The sequence below is a fragment of the Liolophura sinensis genome, chromosome 9 (genome assembly GCF_032854445.1).
Source record: "Liolophura sinensis isolate JHLJ2023 chromosome 9, CUHK_Ljap_v2, whole genome shotgun sequence".
Taxonomy (NCBI): domain Eukaryota; kingdom Metazoa; phylum Mollusca; class Polyplacophora; order Chitonida; family Chitonidae; genus Liolophura; species Liolophura sinensis.
Genome location: NC_088303.1, coordinates 10,378,982 through 10,401,232, shown reverse-complemented (window position 1 = coordinate 10,401,232; position 22,251 = coordinate 10,378,982). Strand labels below are relative to the sequence as shown.

Here is a 22,251-nt window from a genome sequence, read left to right as displayed (position 1 = left end):
AAACAGTGTGCCTTTTTGTGCAAAGCTTGAGTGACATAGTGAAAATCGTTGCACCGTTTCATCATTATACGTTACGAAGTTGAATACATCTCGTGATATTCCGCAAACGTGATATATATTGCGATTGTCAGATTGCTCACATCGCTGCCCCATTCATCGAGCCATATAACACCATCCTGAACTAATAGCCAACGATTTAACCAATATCAACTGATTTTGTGCTTGTATTCTAGTGCAAATATCTCCGTAAATTCCGTCGTGTGCGAACTATTGGTCAGCGAACCCAGTATGTAAAGTAAGTGATTATTAAGGAAAGAAAATATCAGGGGATCAAGAAGTTTATCGATGTGATCAAATTGTTAGCGCATGTTGTGGGATATATAATGTCCCATTGCATGTTGCCGAGTAGTTCTACACACGTAGACCCCGCTGGAGAACTGGCGTCGGCGCTGGGAAAGTGTGCTCAGCTCGCGCTGTGCGCTTGTTGAACAACACCCGGCAACATCAAACACCATCAAAACTTATAACCCTGCATCCAACCCCAGGGTTGATTCATGAGTGATAACTGAACAATTCCATTTATCCACGGTTCATCGATATGTTCATGCGCGTTTAACACTTATATGTAACACAATGTTTTGACAGACGACTGCACAGCAACACTTGTCACAAGCAATGACTGATGCTTGTGATAACGTTAAGCCAAGCAGACGGTATTACGACACGGTTTGGTCAACAATCGTGGTCATTTCCCAAATCACCGCTTCCCAGCGCCAAGAGCTTGTTTAAAGGACTGGTCCACAAGGAGATCCACAATTTCAAACAGACTCATGGCACTAGCCCCAATGAAAAGACCCATGGATCCCCCAATGTCACCTGCAATGATGAAAATAAACACTATGTAGATGACAATGGTATGCTGCAGAGGGCGACAGATTTTCTCATCTTATGAGATCCACATATTTGATAACAATAGGAGAGTTTCGAGTTGGAACCCTTTTGTCCTCAACAGTGCAACTGTAAATGGCGAAAAATGTTAGGCAACCTTTGCTGACATGAATTTATTGATCACCTGTCTCACCCTTTTCCAGAGGAACAAATGACACCTCTTTCCTTTAAGAACTTTACAAGTTCACAGACATTAAGATTCTCGACCTTCTCTATCATTCTTCCACTCTAAATTACATTTTTGACACCCTTTTCAGGCGTAAATGTTATAGTGAATGTGATCAAAATTAGTTGCCTAACATGTTTGACATGATACATTTGAACTTTTTCTACCTTCAATGATGAAAGAGTTTGAACACTAAACTCCCCTACTGAGATGCATGTACCATACAGTGCCGGTATGGATCAAATACTTTGAATGAAATAGTTTTCATAGACACTTTTTTGCAATCTTAAATTTGCAATTTCAGCAAAACTGATTTTCATATTGCTTTTCGACGAAAATGCATAGAAATTTAGACAGGTATGTCTAATGTCGAGTAAATAAAATCGGCTTCATTATGGTTATATAAGGGAGATAACTCACATAGGAGAGAAAATATTGTATAGTCTTCCTGCTGAGTTACTTCCTCATAGCTCAACTCACTGTAGAACACGTCCAGGAATACAAAATTTTCCCTGGAAAAAATATTGTTTTAATTGATATTATATAAAATGCTACATAAGATGAAACCTTCGGTATGAAATCTGTAGTTCAGCATGGCTTGAAATCTGACCTCGAAATGGGTTTCAGATTGATCCAAGGCAAAACCATGGATTGGTCGTAATTGTGACATGATTAAATCAACGATTCCTTCAATTAATTTACACCACTGTGGACTTCACTGTAATCACCTGGTATCTTCTATAAAACTAACATCTCTATAAAAATTCAAGCCTATCAATAAAATTATTAAATCCATTGGGGATGTTGTGCAGACCATAGCAGTCTTTTAGACATCGCTGTAAGATTAGAAGTAGCTATTTGTGAAATCGTTTTCTGTGAATATCACTTACGTGATTAGTACGAGTTGTCCAGAACTGCCATATTAACCTACCTCCTGACGGTTCGATTTTTTCTACCCAACTTGTGGACTTCTTGACTCAAAAGAGAGCCCTGTTTCTGTCAAATACCTCATTGCAAACACCCCACTTAAGATTCTCAGATGTGAAGTGCTCTGATTACAACAAGCCAAGCTGTAAGGTGAAGTGGTAATATGACAATTCTAGACGGGGTTCTCGGATTAAACATGTTGGTGTTGCGAATTGACCACGATGGCCCAAAAGGAAGCAGTAGTGTAAAGTTTAATTTTCTTTCCTGGGGTAATTCATAGTCTGATCTTATATCTTTTAGTGGAGTAATACATACCGCAAGAAATTTCCATCGAGTTTCGTACTCTTTTTAAAATCTCCCATAATGTCCATCATGTCGTACAAGGAGGAGTAGAAGATTCTGTCTCTATTTCCGATGACGTCACGAATGTCGGTCTCGTCTCTTATGAACACAAAGTGGCTTTCCTCTGTAGCTAGAACTTCGGTAAGATTCTGCAAGAAGTTCTTGTAACCTCGCCACTGGTAGTACTCTATCGAGTCCACATCTGTCAAAATGCTTCGCCAGGTGTCGCCCGTTATATCTATGAGCTTCGTCCAATCGTCGAAGATAGCCTGACCACGTGATCTAACTTCTAAGAAGAACACCTTCATCGTATTAATGCCTTCGTGGATGACAGGGGATAGGGCGGACTTCGCCACGTCTAGCTTCAGAACAGATGAATTCACCAGATACTCTTGACTTAGATCACTCAGCTCTCTTAATGTGGGCATCACTTTTCCTAGAACTTCATCTAGAGAGCCGTTTATACGGTCTATATTGTTTTCTATGTTGTCGGTCAGAGCAACAAAATCTGTCCACAGCTGAGTAAAATTATCAATTCTTTCATTCATTACTTTCTCGGGTACATTTATCGACTCGAAGTAGAGGTTAGCTTTATTATGAAAATAACGTTTATTGTAGAAGATGAATTTTTTGTTGACGTACCAAAGACTGTCGGGATCCAGGGTGCTATTGTAATAGGCGATCTCTGTCAGGTTTTTGTATCCCAGGACGTGCTCTTTTAGGATCTCCAGATCACTTGCTATTCTCAGGCCATAGTTTCTGGCGTTCCACGTACGGTACAGCGAATCATTCATCAGTTTTTTGGGCACAATGTATGGATTGTTGTTTCGTGCCATTTTGGAATATTTATAGTTGAATATCGGAGTTCCATTCTTATAGGCATCTATCAGTTCTGTTAAATTGCCAATGCCCCTGTTAATCATTTCTACTTCAATATCCACTTTATCGGTGAGAATCTGGTAAATCACCTCTCTTGTACACTCCTGATCCGAAGCCATGTTGACAAGCTCATGTAGCTTTGTGTGCATATCTAAAGCGAAAGCCTGGAAACCGTTCCCAATGTAACTCAACGTCCTTTCTTCCATTGCATCTCGAGCTCTGATGAAATTCTTCTGTATTGCATAAAGTTGATAATTTAAGATGAAGTTTTTCCTTTTCCAGATTTTATATACTTCCTCTTTTTTAATCGCCAGGACTGCCCGCTGTTCGTGCAATTTTTGCTCTATTTCCTCCTTTAGGAGAAGTTCGATACTCAAAAGCTTCATCTTCACGTCGTCTGCTGTATTTTTGAAATTCAAGAATTTATCCTTTTCCACTCGATTCGTTACCTCTCTTGCATGACGGTACTTTTGTTCCAGCTCTTCATAGTTCAGATTGGCCAGTAACTTGTCGATGACAAAGCTTGATGTGGTAGCGTACGATATGCTGGGTTCATAAGCCTGGAAAGTACAAGGCACTGGACACTCACAGATCTCGTGCTCACGGATATGGAATTTGTCTGCCAAAGAAAGCACAAGTTGACAAATGTCAACACAAATGTAAGGCTCATTATGACTGACGTCATATGTATTATGTACTTCCGAATGTCTTTGTTTTAAAAGAAAATGTACAGAATATGTACACACTCTTTATATACATGTTAATTTTTGTGACAATGTCACGTGTGACAAACATTTACTCTGCCAAAGATGATTGGAGGATTGAGCATTCACAAATTGGTGCTGGTTCCAAAATGCCGCTAGATGTACGTAAATATATAAGCCTGTGTGTCTATATTACTCACCAATGAATGGCATGGCGCACTCGTACATTTGAAGTAAAGTACAGACTGGTGGGTCATCTGAGGAATATAACAATATTGCTTTCTCACACACATTCATGCATTAAAACTCCCTTAAGCATATGTACAATAATTTTGACAAGTAAGTAATATTAAAAAAGACAAACAAACTTTCATTTGTAAATTAAATATTATTAGGGATTGTAACGCGCAAAAATGTTCGTAAGCCATAAACAAACTAACCACATATAAAGACTTTAAGGGATATCTCGTTTGCAAAAGATGGAGTAACTCACAAAGTAGGTAAATGAGCACGTTTAGAATAATGTACACTCTAAAATTAATCTGTTTTATTTTGCACATTACTGTGTTTTCCGAATTGTAGCATATTAGATTATTCTACTGGTCAAAACGAGGGGCCTCCGTGGCTCAGTTGGTTAGCGTGCCTCTCACTATGCGTTCGCTTCGCTGTGAGTTCAAGTCCAGCTCATGCTGGCTTCTTCTCCAGCCGTACGTGGGAACCTGCGGATGGTCTTGGGCTCTGCCCGGATTCCTTCCACTATAAAGTTTGTCGCCGTCGTATAAGTGAAATAATCTTGAAAACGGCGTACAACACCAATCAAATACATAAATAAATATTGCTTCAAATTGGTATGTTACATGAGATAAAGCCTTTCTGTAATTTCAACAGAATACTTTCATTGGTGTATAACGGGGTATTACGCATGTGTCAATAACATAATATTATGTGGCATCAAAATGAATCGTTCTATAACTCTCCCATAAAGTTAACAGACTAGCTTTTACTGTGTAGTAGCTGAAAGAAAATCGAGATTGTACCGATTGCCAACTTTGACATTTGATTTGAGCTGCGAAGCATTAAACCCGATTTTCCGCTAGTGATAATTTGGGTTAGTATATTGAGCGCTGAAATCTTACTGTTTATGTGAGGCAAATAGGCATCTCGACATCCACATGCTTTTTTCAACTCTGTCGTCAGGCAATCAATCTTACAGATGGCTGTCGTGTAGGTCACATTAGTGAAGTACTTCATCGGTTTTTCCCCGCATACACCGTGTGGAGGAGGTAAGTTTTTCAACTTGCAAAGAGAAGAAATACAGTTATATTTAACACTTAAGCCTGAAAAGAAAATGAAGATGATCTCGCTTCATGAATGCATTCCTTGGGTTGGACAGGAAATGTAGTTGATAGAACAGTGTGCGATCGTAGTTTTCCGGACCTCTGCCTGACTGAGGGACTAAACCTGTGCACCCTTGGTCAATGAGATCGGAGATTCGAACCCAAATACCTCTAGTTAACCGCCATAGTAAGTAAGTTTGTAAAGTATTTGGTGAGACATCAAGTAAGTAAATAAACAGAATATTTATTCGAACATAGCACCCTAGATTTGTTAATTTCTTGAAATTCAACGCAAAATGACATATTTATGATTGAATTAAGGACCTAGCTGGTAGCACTCTCCAATGTTCAAATCTAATGTCCGCCGAGTTGGCTAAGGCTTGATATCATAGGGACGCCAGGTAACTTATGAGGGGCAGTGTTATCAGTGCGCTAAATGATGTGAACGATGTGAAAAGTAATCACTTGCGTGAAGTAATGCGTTCTCTGCTAAAAATACAGGCTTGCAAAAACTCCGATCATCGGAAATGAAGGCAAGGCGTGATGATTACTTACTACAAACAAGCTGTTCCCGACAAACGAGTGAGATCCCGTAGGTACGGCAAGGCCCAGGTCCCCGACCAATGGGAATTCGTCTTGGTCGTGAATAAATACTTTGACCCCGGCGGCGTCATGGGGGCCTGGCATGTACTCGTACTGCTCAACGTTCAGGACTAAGCGTAAACCGTAGTCGATACCTTGGGGTGAAAAAAAAAAATAAGACAACAGGTCATGATACAAGAACGGAGTCTGCTGTACAATGGTATGTACTTACGCATTTGAATGCGATTTAAGGTCGTATTCATGACTATGTGATATAACGTCGTATTTCACTTACAAGACGGAGGTCGGGTTTATGGGTGGGGTAAACTAGACAGAGCCCAGAAAATTCCACTGCTCTTAACCAAGCATCTGACAAATCTTCTGACGTTCTGAATAAGCGATATTGGAGTCGAACCGGCAATCGTAGCTATCAGAGGTGGATCAAGTACGGTGAAAGAGGGTTTATTCAGGTGAACCAGATAGGGTACTGCAGTGATATAATTCACTGCACACGCGGGAATAGTTCGCATTTTCCATTGCTAAACCTTTAAGCCTACCGAAACACAACATGAATAGGTTGGTACAACTTTTCAATGAGACGAACCCACTTTATTGTGAGCCTATTTTGTACACGTAAAGTATAACTCTGTACAAGATAAGCCTGGTTTGTATCTAGGCATCTATTCAGGGAGACTTCACAGAGAAATAGTACCGGAAACTTGTTGAATGCAAGTTTGGCTTTCGAATGAGGGACTTTAGAGTCAGCAACTTTTCTCTGCAAAACGTATGCGGTGTACGCTTTTGTAAAAGTTGCTCCTGCTCTGGAACAATGTCAGTAGTTTCAAACCTTGATCGGTTACTGACAAATGCCAGCTTACGAATTTATACCAATACCAATAATACTGCAATCACAAAACCTGATCACCGCATAGGTTAATCTCGTAGATAAGCCATTTAGAGACCTTTTGTTATCTGCCAAGATGAAATCATTTTGCACCATTGGGATTTTGATCAATGATGTTGACTTACAGGCTAAACCGCCTTGGGTTTTGTCGCAGCACTACAAAGAGTTAACTAAAATGTAAACAGTAATCGAGTGATCTTTTTTTTTTTAGTTCTCTTCATTAAAGTTCGCATTAACAATATGTCCTTATTTTCTGACAACTTTAACCGGGACATATACGTACAAAGTCACTGGTCTATGCATTTCACAATTATCGAGTCGTTATTCTATAATAATGCGCCCACATTTGTACCCCGTAGGGAGAATATAACTGTGCGCAGCCCCTATTAAATGCCATTCGGTAATTGCATGCTGTCGACATTTATCATGTCATCCAGTAGGTCCCATTAGCAATGCGACTGAAATATTTGTTTTCACAGGTAATGTCCGCAAGCTGGATGTAACTGATGCAACGGGTGCATTGGTTTCTTCACTTATTTGATTGTTGTTTAACGCCATACTCCTCTCCGGTCGACGGTCATACGTGGGAAGGTCTGCCAGCAACCCGCGGCGGGTCAGAGGGGACATTCTTATGTAATCCTATTTTTTATCAGCCATTTTGTTCGGAGATATTTTCGAAAGGCAATATTTGCGTCAGCTGAACAAATGGTGCTGTGAATGAAACATGTCTAACAATTAAAAGAGCGAATCAGGCGAGGAATAATGTCATCGACGTTGACATTTAGTCACGACATATTTCAACAAAACTATCTGCGAATAGAATATTACAATGCCACTGGTCGGTTTTGCGAATATAAAATTTGAGACCCTACTATATAGCCTGTTGTGTATACATGAACATCCCTGCTGTGTTGTACGGGGTGTTTAGGGTTGCACGCGTTTCGCACGTAGTGTATAGGTTTTTCACGTGTTATGTATCTGGTGTTTAGGTTTTGCACGTGCTATGTATGTGGTGTCTCGGGTTTCCACGTGCCATGTACGTGGTGTTTAGGTTTTGCACCTGTTATGTATGTAGTGTCTCGGCTTTGCACCTGTTAGGTGCGTGGTATTTAGGTTTTGCAAGTGCCAGGTACGTGGTGTTTACGTTTTAGGCCGGTTATGTGCGTGGTGTCTCGGTTTTGCACGTGTTATGTACGTGGTGTCTCGGTTTTGCGCGTGCCATGTACGTTGCCTTAGTTTTTGCACCTGTTATGTACCAGGTGTCAAGGTTTTGCAGGTGTATGTACGTGGTATTTAGGTTTTGTGCGTGTTATGTACCTGGTGCTTTGGTTTTGCACGTACTAAGTACGTAGTGTTCAGGTTTTGCACAATACCATGTACACACTTTTTCAGAGAGATTAGCATCTTGTACATGAGTTACCGATGTGTTGCTGATGTGTTGTCTTTGGTTGCCGCAGGTCCTGACTCGCCTTGATCTAAAAGGAGAATCTGGACATTTTTATCTAACATCTGCAAATAGACTTATTTACATTCATAAATTAAGATAGAACAATAGTTTGGAGTTTGGAGAATGGCAGTATGCGGTGCTTAAGCCCTTGAATCGATCTACTCAGGCATAGGTTACCATCTACCGAGGGACATGTATAACAGAAAGACTGTACTGACATAGTGAAAAACTTGTTGGGCCGCTTTGCTATTGGAAACACCGCATGATGACTATTTTTGTAGAGTGTATTCTCCAAGTATATTAGGCTTTTTCATGACAACGTTTACCCCATTCTTACCAGCAATCATTTGGTTTCTTGTGACTGAGTCAGGTGGTCGTTTTACACAGTATCATGTAGGCCTACACATATTATCAGCGCCCAGTTTGACAAAGATAACGTATATGTACGATAATCTTACATATCGGACACTGGGGACCACTTTCACAAAGATGTACATGTATGATATCGCACATATAGGACAACTGTACGTTAATAGTCACGTACAAAATATCCCACAACAAATGTAAGATAAAAATGTCGTACACCTCTTTGTGAAACTAGTTCCAGCAGCTTATCTCTAAATGAAATCATGAAGAGTACGTACTGTTGTACACCATACACGATTCTTTGCGTGGCCAATTTTCGACCAGTAGCTTTGACAAAAAATGTAAAAAAAGAATAGAAAAACAACATTACGGAGCATAAATAGTGGTGTAAAACAATACTCTGCTGTATTCAATAACAGAGTGCTTTTACTTTGATTTGCTTTCTTTAATCACATCAGGTGTTCAAGCGAACCTGTCATATTTGAACAACAACCCACAGACCTCTATACATGGTGTTGATAGTACAGCCAGATGTTACTAGTTTTCGGCCATACGCTGGTATTTATTGTTTACATAAAATGCCGTTAGCTTAACGGACAATGTTACTCGTATATTACACAGTTAACATAAATAAATATTTCAGTGAGGAATGATTCTGCTGTGGTTCAAATAACACTCAATATGTCAGCGTGCAAAACCAAATAGCTGCTTGGGTAACCAGATATTTGCCATATTGCAATTATGTCAACAAAAATAGAAAATATATTCTTGACTCTGTAAACGTGAGGGCAGAACAAGGATATGGGTGAACAATGAACAATGGGTGATATTTGTTGAAAAGTGAGAAAAATGAGTGCAAACCTGTACACGCCTCCTGCATGCTCGTTACTTGTGGGTAGTAAAAAAAATAGTGACACAGAATGTCTGGGGTGAAATTGGAAGGAAAAAGAATAATGACATTTCCTGGTGTAATGCATTCGGGTATCTACTACATTTTTCTGGAATCGATTTTTGTCTTATTTGGTAACATTTCTTGGCACATGTAAAGCAGTGATTACACGTTCTGCACAGGTTGCTTTCCAGGAAAGACGGACCTTCCTTCACGGGGCCTCCTTATGGTTGCCGGAGAGTACATACATGAATAATGCTGAAACTAACACTGCTTAATTCCCTTCTGTTCACGAGGCAACACGTACAAAACATAACACTAAACAATATGAAGTGTGACAAGATGCAGTCAGATTTCTGACAAAACGAAAATGTTACCTGCGTTAGTGACATTGAGCCCATCGGCGGGGGAGATAGGATCATTAAACGTGTAACAGATTCCATGATCTGTAAATATTTGAGTGAAGTCCTCTAGGTAGCATGGGGTGCTTCCCCAATGGCAGCTGAAACAGACATGTACGCGTATAGAATCCGGTTCCTTTAAGCATTAAGTGTTTTCAGTAATCCATTGCGAGTTTGTCTAGTTTTCAAGCAGATTTTCAGCACTTGGTGAAAGATATACTTTGATATCACTATTTTTTTTGCTCTAAGTAACCCTAAATAGTAACCTTTTCTTACTTGAAAGTTTGAAAAATAATCATCACCTGGCAGAGACTATTTTCCAGAAAAATACATATCGACGCCACAAGCTTCTGAAAAACCGGACATTTTCACCTTCTGATGTAGACGTGTTACGGTAAGGCCTGAGCACACGGATATTACAACCATCACACAAATCAGTCTTTACACTCAAATAACACTCTCTGATATCGTTTTGATATAATTAGGAAAAATATAACAAAATCAAGATGTTTTTACACTGCAAACTGGCATATTCGCCTGCATGTAGTCCTTAATTGACACTGAAACTCCCTGTTCTACTCTTTCGATTCCATACAAAACAAATTAAAGAAAAAGCACCGACATTGCACATTTCTGATGGATCTGTCCATACACAAAACAAAGAAATCGCACCGACATTACACCTTTGTGACCGACCTGTTCCTACACAAAATAAAGAACATGCACCGGCATTACACATTTCTGACGGACCTAACTCTACCACTTGACGCATAAATTCCAAGATAGCACCAAGGAAATAGTTCAAAGTAAAGAAACCATTGAATGAGTTCGTCCTATCCGCCTCTTTTACCTGACGATCAAATCCTCTTTGCGATGAGCAGCTCTAACATATAGGTCGCCCACGGTAATGTTGCTGGCGTTGTAGACGGCCCCGAGATCGCCAACGGAGAAATTCTGCCGGTTAGTGTACATGTCCTCAATCAGTCGGTACCGGTTGTCGGCAGCGGCTGCGGTCGCCCTGTTCACATTACAACACAAAATATCATCACAATCAAGAACACCAGGAGCGATAAAAGATAATTCAAAAACCACTGTAGCATTACTGAAAATTGCTGACTTGCAAAACCTGCACTAAGAGAAAAGTTTGGGTCAACTGACTCAAAAATCTGAGTAATTCATTGGAGCTAATTCAACTCAGAAAAGTGAGTCACAAGACCATGTTAACTGAGTCATGGTCGACTTCTGTAAGCTTTCCGACTAACCAAATGAGTCAAAATATAACCAGATAAGTCTCGTGATTCAGCTGACCAGGTGATATGACTCAGTTTGATTTTTTTGATGAGTCAGATTTTTGAGTGAGTTGACCCAAACTTGCCTCTCTGCGTGTTACGTAATTCACAATACCATATACCCTATTGCTTTATGGAAATGCCATGCTATCTCTATGTATATGATTTTAACACAGACATAGTTTTCTGGGAACTCCGTTTTAAGAATTGTCTATTCTTCAACTGGCTGTTATCGGTCAGTTTATTTTCGCATTGTAAGGATACATCGGAAAGTTTCAGTACAAAACTATACAATTTCAAACGGCACTTCCGTATCGTTGATGAAAATTATTCTGATCCAAACTAAAGGGCATGTGTGGTTCACATTACCAGCCCTGTTTGTTTTGCTTTCAAAAAGGCATTCTGGTTACACATTATTAGTAACCCTGTTGTCTGTATTCGCCCAGGAGGCGTTCTGGTTACACGCTACCACAACCATGGCAGTCCTGTTGTCTGTACTCGCCCAAGAGGCGTTCTGGTTCCACACTATCACAACCAAGGCAGGCCTGATGTTTGTGCTCGCCCAAAAGGCGTTCTGGTTACATTATCACAACTATGGAAGCCCTGTTGTTTATGCTAGCCCAACAGGCGTTCTGGTTGCGCATTATCACAACTATGATAGCCAAGTTGTTTGTGCTCGCTCAAAAGGCTTTCTGGTCACACATTATTAGAGATCACCGCAGTACTGTTGTGCTCTTGTAAAGACATTCAGATTACTCATCATATGTCAGTACATTTTCGTTACACCTTTATTATTAGCAACTGTGGCAGTATTGTTGGTTGTGCATTCTGAATACACATTATTACCGATTATTAGTGATTTTGCTCATATAAAGGCATTTTGGTCACAGATTATTAAAGACTGTATGTAAAAGTACAGTTAGTTGTGCTCGCCTAGAGGCTGTACTAGACTACAGTTGGCTATGCATTTATACATGCATTCAAATACACATTATTAGAGATTACAGTAAGCCCATTAATGTTGGCATTCCTAAAGGCTTTCTGGTTATAGATTTTATGCGTATTGTAGTGTTATTGATTTTGATGCACGCGTTGTAAAGGTATTCTGGTTACAGATTATCAGAGATTATATATGGCAGTACTGTTGGTTGTGCTCACCTAAAGGCGTTCTGGTTACACGTTAATTATAAGCGACTGTCAGCGTACTGTTGGTTGTGCTCACCTAAAAGCGTTCTGGTTACACAATGTAATGGCTGGGAACGGTAGAGTGTCGTTAAAGTTAACACCGACATTAACATTTGTCTTCCATCCATAGTAATAGATGATTCTGTCTATAATCTGGTAAGACATGATTCCAATGCCGGCGAGGACGAGGGTAAGCCACACAAACCTGAAAGATGGCAAGTGAATAGGGAATTGGAAATGGTATCTAGTTGACTTCAGTAGCTGCACAGGCGAGGTTAACGTAATTTATCGAAAGTAGTATAACAAAAAGTAAGATTTCATTCTGACTCAGCATTTCGGCTTTTTGACTTGTTTATTATGTACCCATAATAGTTCAACAAAACGAAGAAAGCATATTAAAGAGGACAAAAAGGAACTATCTTCCTCTCACAGTTCTAACAGATGTTTTTCCGTAAAACTCTGTCAGAGAAGCCAGAGCAGTATACGAAAACGCAAATTCACTGGTGTAGTGCCTGACACTGGTGTAGTGCCTGACACTGGTGTAGTGCCTGACACTGGTGTCAAATAATGTGGTAGCTATTGCAAGATCTTAATTTATATATTGTGATGCTGTGATGCTTAAGGATTGTGTCCTCAGTTTTTACATCTATACGCTTCCTTTCGTTATGGGAAAAATGTTTATGAAGCACCACGTTTTGTTTCTTACACGAGAACGAATATCCCATAGATATAAAAACTCCGGGAAAATATCAGACTGTGTGTTTCCTAAACCGTTCTTTAGAGCGTGCCCTAATTATTGTTGTCGTGATTGCTAAATGAAAAAAAATGTGAGGAAAAATGATCTAGTGCCCTGACTATGACAGAGCTGTAGCATAGAGCTACATGTAGGCGCAATGTCGAGCAATGACTTACAATTACACTATTGATCTGTAAAGTCTAATATCATCTCCACGCACCTTAATTCATTTATTGTGTTATATCTCAGTAGTCCAGACTGCATCTCCCGGATGTATTGCTAATGTTAGTGTTGATATCACGTGATTAGGCTGATAATTGTTTAGAGTTTCTATAAGTGATGAAATATTTGCGCTGTGGAGAGGCATATTAAGAGCAAATAAGTCGCGGTAAGTCGCGGGTATAAGGACTAGTATTTAAAGCTACATAAAATTCAAAATAAGCACACCGATGCATGACACTGGCAAACAAGTGAACCAATCATAACCCAACCAGGTTGTGCACGTCAACACAGCAATTCAAACGGAAGATGTCCAACAACAGTTAGTGCATGGGCCAATAGAAACCAGCAGAAATGATATAGCCATTTGTAAAAGCTTAACGTTTTGGAACTCTACCTTGCCAGTAGGCGTTGTTATTACAGTGCACCCGGTGAGAGAAACTGATTCAGTTCTGTGCACATTCGAATTTGTATGTAACAAAGGACTGTGTGCCTGGTGTGTTGGCCTCTGCATCTGAATTGCATGCTTTTCAATTGCTGGTCATCATATGCTTATTGTATTTACGACATATGTGTTTAATCAAACTCACCCCTTAGCCTGTTAGCCGGAGGGCTAGATTCAAAATATATTATGTAGATATATTGCCATTTGTAGAAGAATAACATACAAGCTAGAAATGCAAATAGGTATTCCGTTGCATGACTGGCAAAAGTGCTCAAAATATACAGTGAACATCACTCGAAGCACGGAACATTGTTATTCCTTGATAAAAATTATCACCAGATAACAGCCTGTCCTCTCATTAATGTGCGTTCAAATATTTAGAAGTGAGACATTGGTTGCCATTGTGTCCGTTGTTTGCACACGTTCTATCCCCAGCAAAACCCAACACACAACATAGATGATAACAGCATCTACTGAAGCATGTAAAACTCGATTGAAAGCCGGATTATTAACAAATCCACTGACGTATGGAAGACGAAAATTGCCAAGAGTTAAAAAACGAATACCTCCCTGAACAATATTTACTACTGATAACTAAATGATTTTTCAGGAGTTCACAATGATAAGAAACAACAAACCAAGAGGGATATAGTTCAAAGGGATAGAAAACCAGAAGGACAATAGAGCTAGTCAGCTCACAAGGAGGCAAAACCAAAAGGCCAAGAGGGCTAATCAGGACATAATGATGGACAAACCAGAAGATTAGTTTTCGCATAAGAATTAGGCATCAGAAGGCCAAGGGGACTAGTTAGTGCAAAAAGACAGAAAACCAGACGACCAAGGGGGCTAGTCAAGATACAATAAATGCTGGAGATCAGTCTGAACACAAGTACAGGAACCAAAAAGGCGAAGAAGGTTAGTCGAAGAACAAGGAGGGAAATAAGCAGGACAAAAGGGCTAGTCGGGACACAAGGAGGGAAACAAGGAGTACAAAAGGGGTAGTTAGAACAAAAGAAGGGAAATCAGAAGGACAAAATGGCCAACCGGGATACAAAGAGGAAAACCAGGAGGATATAAGGGCTAGACGGGACACAAGGAGGGCAAAAGGGCTAGTCGGGAAACAACGAGGGAAACCAGGAGGGCAAAAGGGCTAGTCCGAACACAAGGAGGGAAACCAGGGTGACAAAAGGACGAACTCAAGATAATGACGAAGTTTTTCTCACTTATGATACGCCGTTTTAAATAAGACTAGTGTCTTTCAACAAATGCCGCATAGACTAAACGTTGAACATTGTCCACCTTGAAGGAAGGTGAAAGAGGGCAATCTACATATACTTTGTCTCATTAGTGCTTCGTTGTTGTGTGTCGCGCACCTTAGCAATGGGTCACGACCTGTTCGTGTTTCTGCCTACCGGACAGATTGATTGGTTGATTCTGTTATAAGTTGAATATTTCACTTTTACGGTGTAAGTAAGGTGGTAAAGTATACAGAGCCCGTCGACGTGACGAACTTACAGACCCATATGTTAAGACGCGGCCCAGGAACGTGCGACAGTTTGTCAATTAACATGTCGTGTACACACTGTGCAATGCAACCAGACGATTTGTCAGTGCGCATGTCATGTAGACATTGTCCAATGCTACCAGACCACTTGCCAATGAGCAGGTCATACAGACACTGTTTGATGCTACTAGACCTTATGCCAGTAAGCATGTCATGTAAACACCGTGCGATGCTACCAGATGATTTGCTAATGAGCAGGTCATGCAGACAATGTGTAATGCTATCAGACGGGTTTTTTTGTTAATTAGAAGGTCATGCAGACTCTATGCGATGATATCAGACGGTTTGCCAATGAGCATGCCATGTAGACACCGTGCAATGCTAATAGGCGGTTTACCAATGAGCTTGTAATGGAGACACCGTGCCATGCTACCAGCTGGTTTGCCAATGAACATGTAGACACCGTGCGATGCTACAAGATGTTTTGCCAATGAGCATGTCATGTAGATACCGTGCGATTCTACCAGACGGCTTGTCGATGAATAGGTCATTCAGATACTGTGCCATGGTACCAGGCGGTGGACACCACGGTGAGAAAGCAGGCAACATATGACGTCAAATTCCTGTTGTAGAGCTTTCGATGTATTCCCAGTATTCGTCTGAGAAGAAGCGAACGTTGTGACGGAGGAGTATTGGGATATAATTTAGTACACACCTTAAGCTGTTTTAATTTCCTCATGTCGTATTATAAATCCAATTTTAATCTATTTCATTTTTAAAACAAGTAGAAAAGCTGGATGTGTCTAGGTTTAACATACGACCTTCGTTATTAGATTAACCAGCCCTAAACTCCCCCCCCCCCCCCCTCCCACACGGTATATATGGTGTCACAGGAAAACCAGTTTGTTCATTATTTGCATTGGACTGATGTCGAGCATAGTAAATGAATGATCTATAAATGTATATGAGCTTAGGACCAGGGATGGCTGGGAAAAAGCCGGCTCTTACATTAGGAAAGCAATTAAATCGATATTCCCTTTTTACTTTTAGTAAACTGGACCATTACCGTATACAACATTTGATGTAGATAAATGATTTGTATGGTAAATTATGTGAGTGTTAGTAAATCCGTTTAATCCGACAGACAAGAGAATTGACCAACCTTCTGAATGCCAACGTATCAGCCGTCCAAATATGGCGTATCCCATGAATGGTAGTTGACTCGGTGAAATCAATCCACGCCCGTTTCCATGTTGAACGACTGCATTTCTTAGGTCCTTCGATGCTGACACTGTCTTGTGAAATGTACATGTTGTCAAATGAGGCTTTTTTTGGTTCGTACAGGTTGTTGAAGGTAAGATTTGCCATTCTCAGGTGCTCAGTCTAGTCTTTATTCCAAACTTCAGTATTCTCGGTCACATTCGTCCAGCTATCGTCAAGCCATAAGCAGTGGCAGTCGAATAAATGGTACCACGATCCGAAGCGTGGGCTCATCAGCAGATATTGACTCTGAGCAAAAACAAGAATAAAACCTAATTATTCATATGGAGGTGTGTAATAGAAGAAGAAAAACTGCTACTGAATTGGTGTGCCAGTATTTAACAACACATCCCTGAAGTCCTGATCAGCCTCAACTACTTAGTCTCTCGCCTGCTTTCGCTCGAACGGAAAACCCAAACTTATCCCACAGTGCAACCCCAAGGCAAGGGTGTTTAGATGTGAGGTGGGGCCAGGTCTGCGCACAGGGTTTACTATGTACAAACTCCAGGTGCCATTAGCCACTGCATGGTGTGCCAAGACAACATGCAGAACAAGTGTATGTTGATATAAACCTGCTGGAGCTATTTGAGAGCGTGTACAAGCGATGAAATGTCACCGTTAGGACAGATAAACATTACCCAATTATAGAGCAGTCAAACCTGATTGCTTCGATCTCAGTAAATCAGCGTGAATTCATTGGCTACTGGCGTATTGGTGGAATTGCCTATAGACTGCGCTGTTTAGACACAACAATGGTTACGTAAGATCCTCAATTCCATTTGTGCAGCACTGTCGCTCAACAGCAATGATTAACAGCACAGCAGAGACAACGGCACCAGATGCCTGACTGTCTACATCGTCACGGAACATTGCATGAGCACAATACAACAGGTGTCGCGCGCGTCACCAAGCCAAAAGCGTTCACTGAGGTTAGTTAATACACGCACATATAAATACTCACCTTAACGAAGGCACACTTTAGTCTTATGCAACGCATTACATTTCAGTAACAGAGCGAATATATATTATTGAATAATTGACGACCCATTAATCTGCAACAGAAGGTCAACAGTGTGATTAATGAAACAAGCTCATGCTGGCTTCCTCTCTGGCCGTACGTGGGAAGGTCTGTCAGTAACCTGCAGATGGTCGTGGATTTCCCCCGGGTTCAGCCCGGTTTCCTCCAACCATAATCTTGGCCGCCGTCGTATAAGTGAAATATTCTTGAGTACGACGTAAAACATCAATCAAATAAATAAATTAATCAAATACCCCATACACTAACATTGTTAACAGTAAGCCACATAATGTGTGACTAGATTTCACTTAGTGTACCTCTATTCCATTACACCTCGGGTTAAGAAAATCTTTACACGCTGTTTCTTGATATTAAAAAGTGTATATAAGTTTGTGTCTTGTACGTTCTTATCAAATCAAATATATAAATCGATATTTAATACATTTGTTGTTATTTATTTTTTTATTGTTGTTTAACGTGATGATGAAGATTTGTTTTATTTATACGATGATTTTATGAGCGAAGGACACAGGAGTGCCCAGGGTGAACCACCGACGATAGGCAAGTTACTCACGAAAATTTCTACATTTGACGCACTTATCTGCACACCTCATTGCTGGAAGACAAGTTATCTTATTTTTAGAATGCACAAACGGACTCATCAGTGTCGTTGGCTGTTTTCTTCAAAACTTCACGCCTTACTCCGACGCATAGATTCCACAGGTTTTTAATACTCGTTTATTTCTTTAGTTACGTGTCAAACGCAGCACCTCCGCACCGCCTGCAACATCATTTCAAGATCATCTCCAATTCAAGTAATGTCTCCAAAGTGTAACTAGACCAAGACATGGCGTTTTTGATAACTGACTGATTGTACGCAAACACGGATAAAAGCATAACGTGAGGCCTTAGCAGAGAGCAGAAACTTTTTAAAATTAATATTCATACTATCAAATTTGCAAACACCTACCATTGATAAAATACTTACTGCAAGTGAGTACTTGCTTACAATTACAATTCATGTACACTAACAGCATTCCTTTGCTATCCATAAAAAATTCTAAGCAAATGTCTGTCGGAGCAAATAGTCCATGGGAACAACGATAGGCCTCAAATGGATAAGGCCCTACTTGTTGTCTACAAAGCCGTCACGGTCAAAATGAATCTATAAGAAATATGTCGATGTTTGCCGTAAACATTCTTCTTAGTAATCCAGTAGATTATGTGTAGTTCAAGGACCCGAATAAACGGATACAAAGGTTTGCAGAGCTATAAGCTGAAAATGGTAGAAACTTTCGTTCCACAGTTCACGCTTTTTTATGTTTGTGAGTCAACCAACGGCCTTTGTTCCATGAATGCCTGCCTGTCAATTAGCCAAGATAAACAATTCAAGTCCACAAAGAAAAACTTCCTAATTTCCTGTGTGCATGTACATGTAGCTATTCCCAATAATTACAACCGATGACAAATAATGTTTGCTTTTATTGGCTTCTATGCTTCTTTTTTATTTCCTTAAGCTGGAGAAAAACAAAAAAAAGTTACATGAAAGAATGGGAAGTGTGAGTTCTGAATGTGGTCTTCAACATTTTTTAAAGAAAATAAGACACTTGAAAATAACTTTTGTACGGTGAGTACATGGGATCGCCTCTTGGACATACATTGTCTTTGACTAGTAATAAATAAATTGTTATGTGCATGACTGCCGTCAGTTTCTAAATTTAGCTTGTCACTGTTTACATATGCTAAGTTCAGGGAGTGCTGTCTGCCTCTACCTTAGAATATTCCAGAATGCGCTCAGTTCGGTGTCTGTTTGTTTACATCAAGTGTTCAGCAATTTTCTTATTCTGGACAATTCCACCAAGCTATATAAGACCTATGAAAGCAGGTCAAACGGAGAGAACAGAGAACGGAGAGAAAGGAGAATTATTGAGAGTTTGGATGCTTTTGCTGTGTATTACTTTATTAGGCCTTTTGTGCTGAATTTTGGTGTCTTTATAGCCTCTGGCTTTGTTATATCCTATCTCCACCGAGCACTTGTTCAATCTGAACTTGTATGTTTAATTTGTGCTCTTGTATACACAGTGCTTATTAGTACACGGACCCTGTCCGTGGAATTTTGTGTATATTTCGCCATACACTCAGTTATACTGTGGATTTTCCCTCTTGTGAATTTGCCTCTGAGCATTTATGCCTGTGTGGTATATATATTGCGGAATATATGCGTCCGTTTGGACTTGACACCGTAAGTACTTTAGCATTTGTATAGATACTGCTATCCTTTCTTGTTAATCTTAAGTACTTTAGTATTTGTATAAGTCTTATTATCTGTTCTTGTTAAAGCTAATAAATTGTTGTAAAATAAAATCTGCTGGTTTTGGTTACTTTTTTGTGCGGCTAAATTGTCGTGTATTTCGGACAAGCCATCTCTTTATAATACAGACAGTTTGGGTCGTAACAAAATAAATGGCTATATGTGCACAGAACAGATGTACTTCATTTACATGCATTAGTGCAGATGTACTTCACACAAGTGTACTATTGTGCGCACTCATTCATACGTCGCGTATAAACTCGAATTTTACACGAGTAAAGATTTATGATCCATGCGAGGGAGATGTTCGTTATACACGAATACCGATTATACGTACAACTATCACACTAATACAGATATACAAAACACACCAGCACGGGTAATATAATACACCAGTGCGTATATACGTACAACTATCACACTAATACAGATATACATAACACACCAGCACGGGTGTATATAATACACCAGTGCGTATATACGTACAACTATCACACTAATACAGATATACAAAACACACCAGCACGGGTGTATATAATACACCAGTGCGTATATACGTACAACTATCACACTAATACAGATATACAAAACACACCAGCACGGGTGATACAATACACCAGTGCGTATATACGTACAACTATCAGACTAATACAGATATACATAACACACCAGCATGGATGTATATAATTCACCAGTGCGTATATACGTACAACTATCACATTAATACAGATATACATAACACACCAGCACGGGTGTATACAATACACCACTGCGTATATACGAACAACTATCACACTAATACAGATATACATAACACACCAGCACGGGTGTATATAATACACCAGTGCGTATATACGTACAACTATCACACTAATACAGATATACATAACACACCAGCGCGGGTGTATATAATTCACCAGTGCGTATATACCTACAACTATCACACTAATACAGATATACATAACACACCAGCACGCGTGTATACAATACACCAGTGCGTATATACGAACAACTATCACACTAATACAGATATACATAACACACAAGCACATATGTACGGGATTACAAATGCACGTACAACGGGAGAATAGATGTACGTATCACAGGAATACAGATGCACTTAGCACACAAGCACAGGTGCATGTTTAAAACTTGGACAGATATATACATGTAGTAGAACAATACAGAGGTGTTTAATTCGTGAATACAACAGAACATTTTATTTTAATATATATCTCGACACGATTGACATTGCATAGCAATGGATTTCACTCAGAACAATAATCTGTTAACCATAACAGAAAGTGATGCTGGAATGTGTTCTGTTCTTATAAATACATTCAACATAACATCATGTTATAAACAGAATGTTTATGTTGAATTAATGAATTATGTGTTTTATATTTAACAGAATAATCTGCTACAGTAACATAATACATTCTAGCCTCACTCAGACAACAGACTAAAATTAAGGGTTAATTTTTAAGAGTATATAGACTATACGAACTTTCCGTATAAGACACATATATATTGAAAGGACATAGCATAGACTATAATCTGTTTCTTTTCAGCTGCCACCTGTATTCAGCTCTCAGTGTAATCTCTGTAAGACCTGTTCGTAGTAACTTACCAAAGGTCGATGGTTGATCTCTGGAACTCCAGTTTCCTCCACCGCTAATATTGGCCGTCATCATAAACATGTGACTGAGGGAATTTTTTATGAGTATGTCGTTGAATACATGAAATACATAAATAAATACATAAATAAATACATAAGATGTTGATATTTAAGTTCTACTCATGAGAATCACACGAAGCCGTATTAAATGGTGATGTTTATTTATTTATTTACTTATTTGATTGATGTTTTACCGTGTACTCAAGAATATAAAATTGTGCTGACCGAGAGAAAGGCGACAGAGTGATTAACGGTGGAGAAATCTTTGCTAACGTTATAATAGTAAATATTCCCCTTGTTTGCTTACACCGGCTATTGAAGATCACGATAGCTGCAAAGAATTTCCTCACGCAAATTTGACCTTTTCACGTAGATGATTTGCCTTTGGTCAGAATATAAGCGATGTATACACAATATAGTCAACATGTTAAACATGCCTTTGTGTGCTGTGACCTCGGTGCTTACTGAAATTTAGCATCATGATTGTAAACATGCAATAAAGCCATCTTTAACCATACACGGTTCAACTGCACTTGACCCACGCCCAATTATTCCATTGAAAACATGGTATTAATTCCGAGAGTCATTCAGTCATTCCTGTTTAAATAATTCAAATGTGTACATCTATTCAATGCAGTATTTTTCGCTACGTCACTACAAATATTTCCTAAGCATCGATGTTTTGTTGTTTGAGCCTATCACGAAATTTCGATT

General features: G+C 39.6%; 1 protein-coding gene across 1 annotated transcript; it reads right to left on the bottom strand.

The window, feature by feature from the left end:
- Window positions 1–757: 757 nt before the first annotated feature.
- Window positions 758–16,653, bottom strand: LOC135475572 (uncharacterized). Its single transcript, XM_064755497.1, has 10 exons — window positions 16,433–16,653; window positions 12,404–12,571; window positions 10,743–10,910; window positions 9,869–9,993; window positions 5,859–6,040; window positions 5,103–5,262; window positions 4,167–4,223; window positions 2,357–3,881; window positions 1,535–1,626; window positions 758–876 (listed from the first exon to the last, which is right to left on the bottom strand). The coding sequence occupies exons 1-10, from the start codon at window positions 16,636–16,638 to the stop codon at window positions 758–760; spliced, it is 2,802 nt and encodes a 933-aa protein (XP_064611567.1). The 5' UTR covers window positions 16,639–16,653.
- Between the last annotated feature and the right edge of the window lie 5,598 nt (window positions 16,654–22,251).

What these genes read in the sequence shown, in the direction of transcription:
- LOC135475572 (XM_064755497.1), bottom strand. Translation starts at nt 16,638, where the DNA reads ATGGCAAATCTTACCTTCAACAACCTGTACGAACCAAAAAAAGCCTCA. An exon ending in GCTCAATGTCACTAACGCAG is followed by an intron (nt 6,041 to 9,868) that starts GTAACATTTTCG and finishes TTTCACCCCAAG; the next exon opens with GTATCGACTACGGTTTACGC. An exon ending in CTATTTGCCTCACATAAACA is followed by an intron (nt 4,224 to 5,102) that starts GTAAGATTTCAG and finishes TATATTCCTCAG; the next exon opens with ATGACCCACCAGTCTGTACT.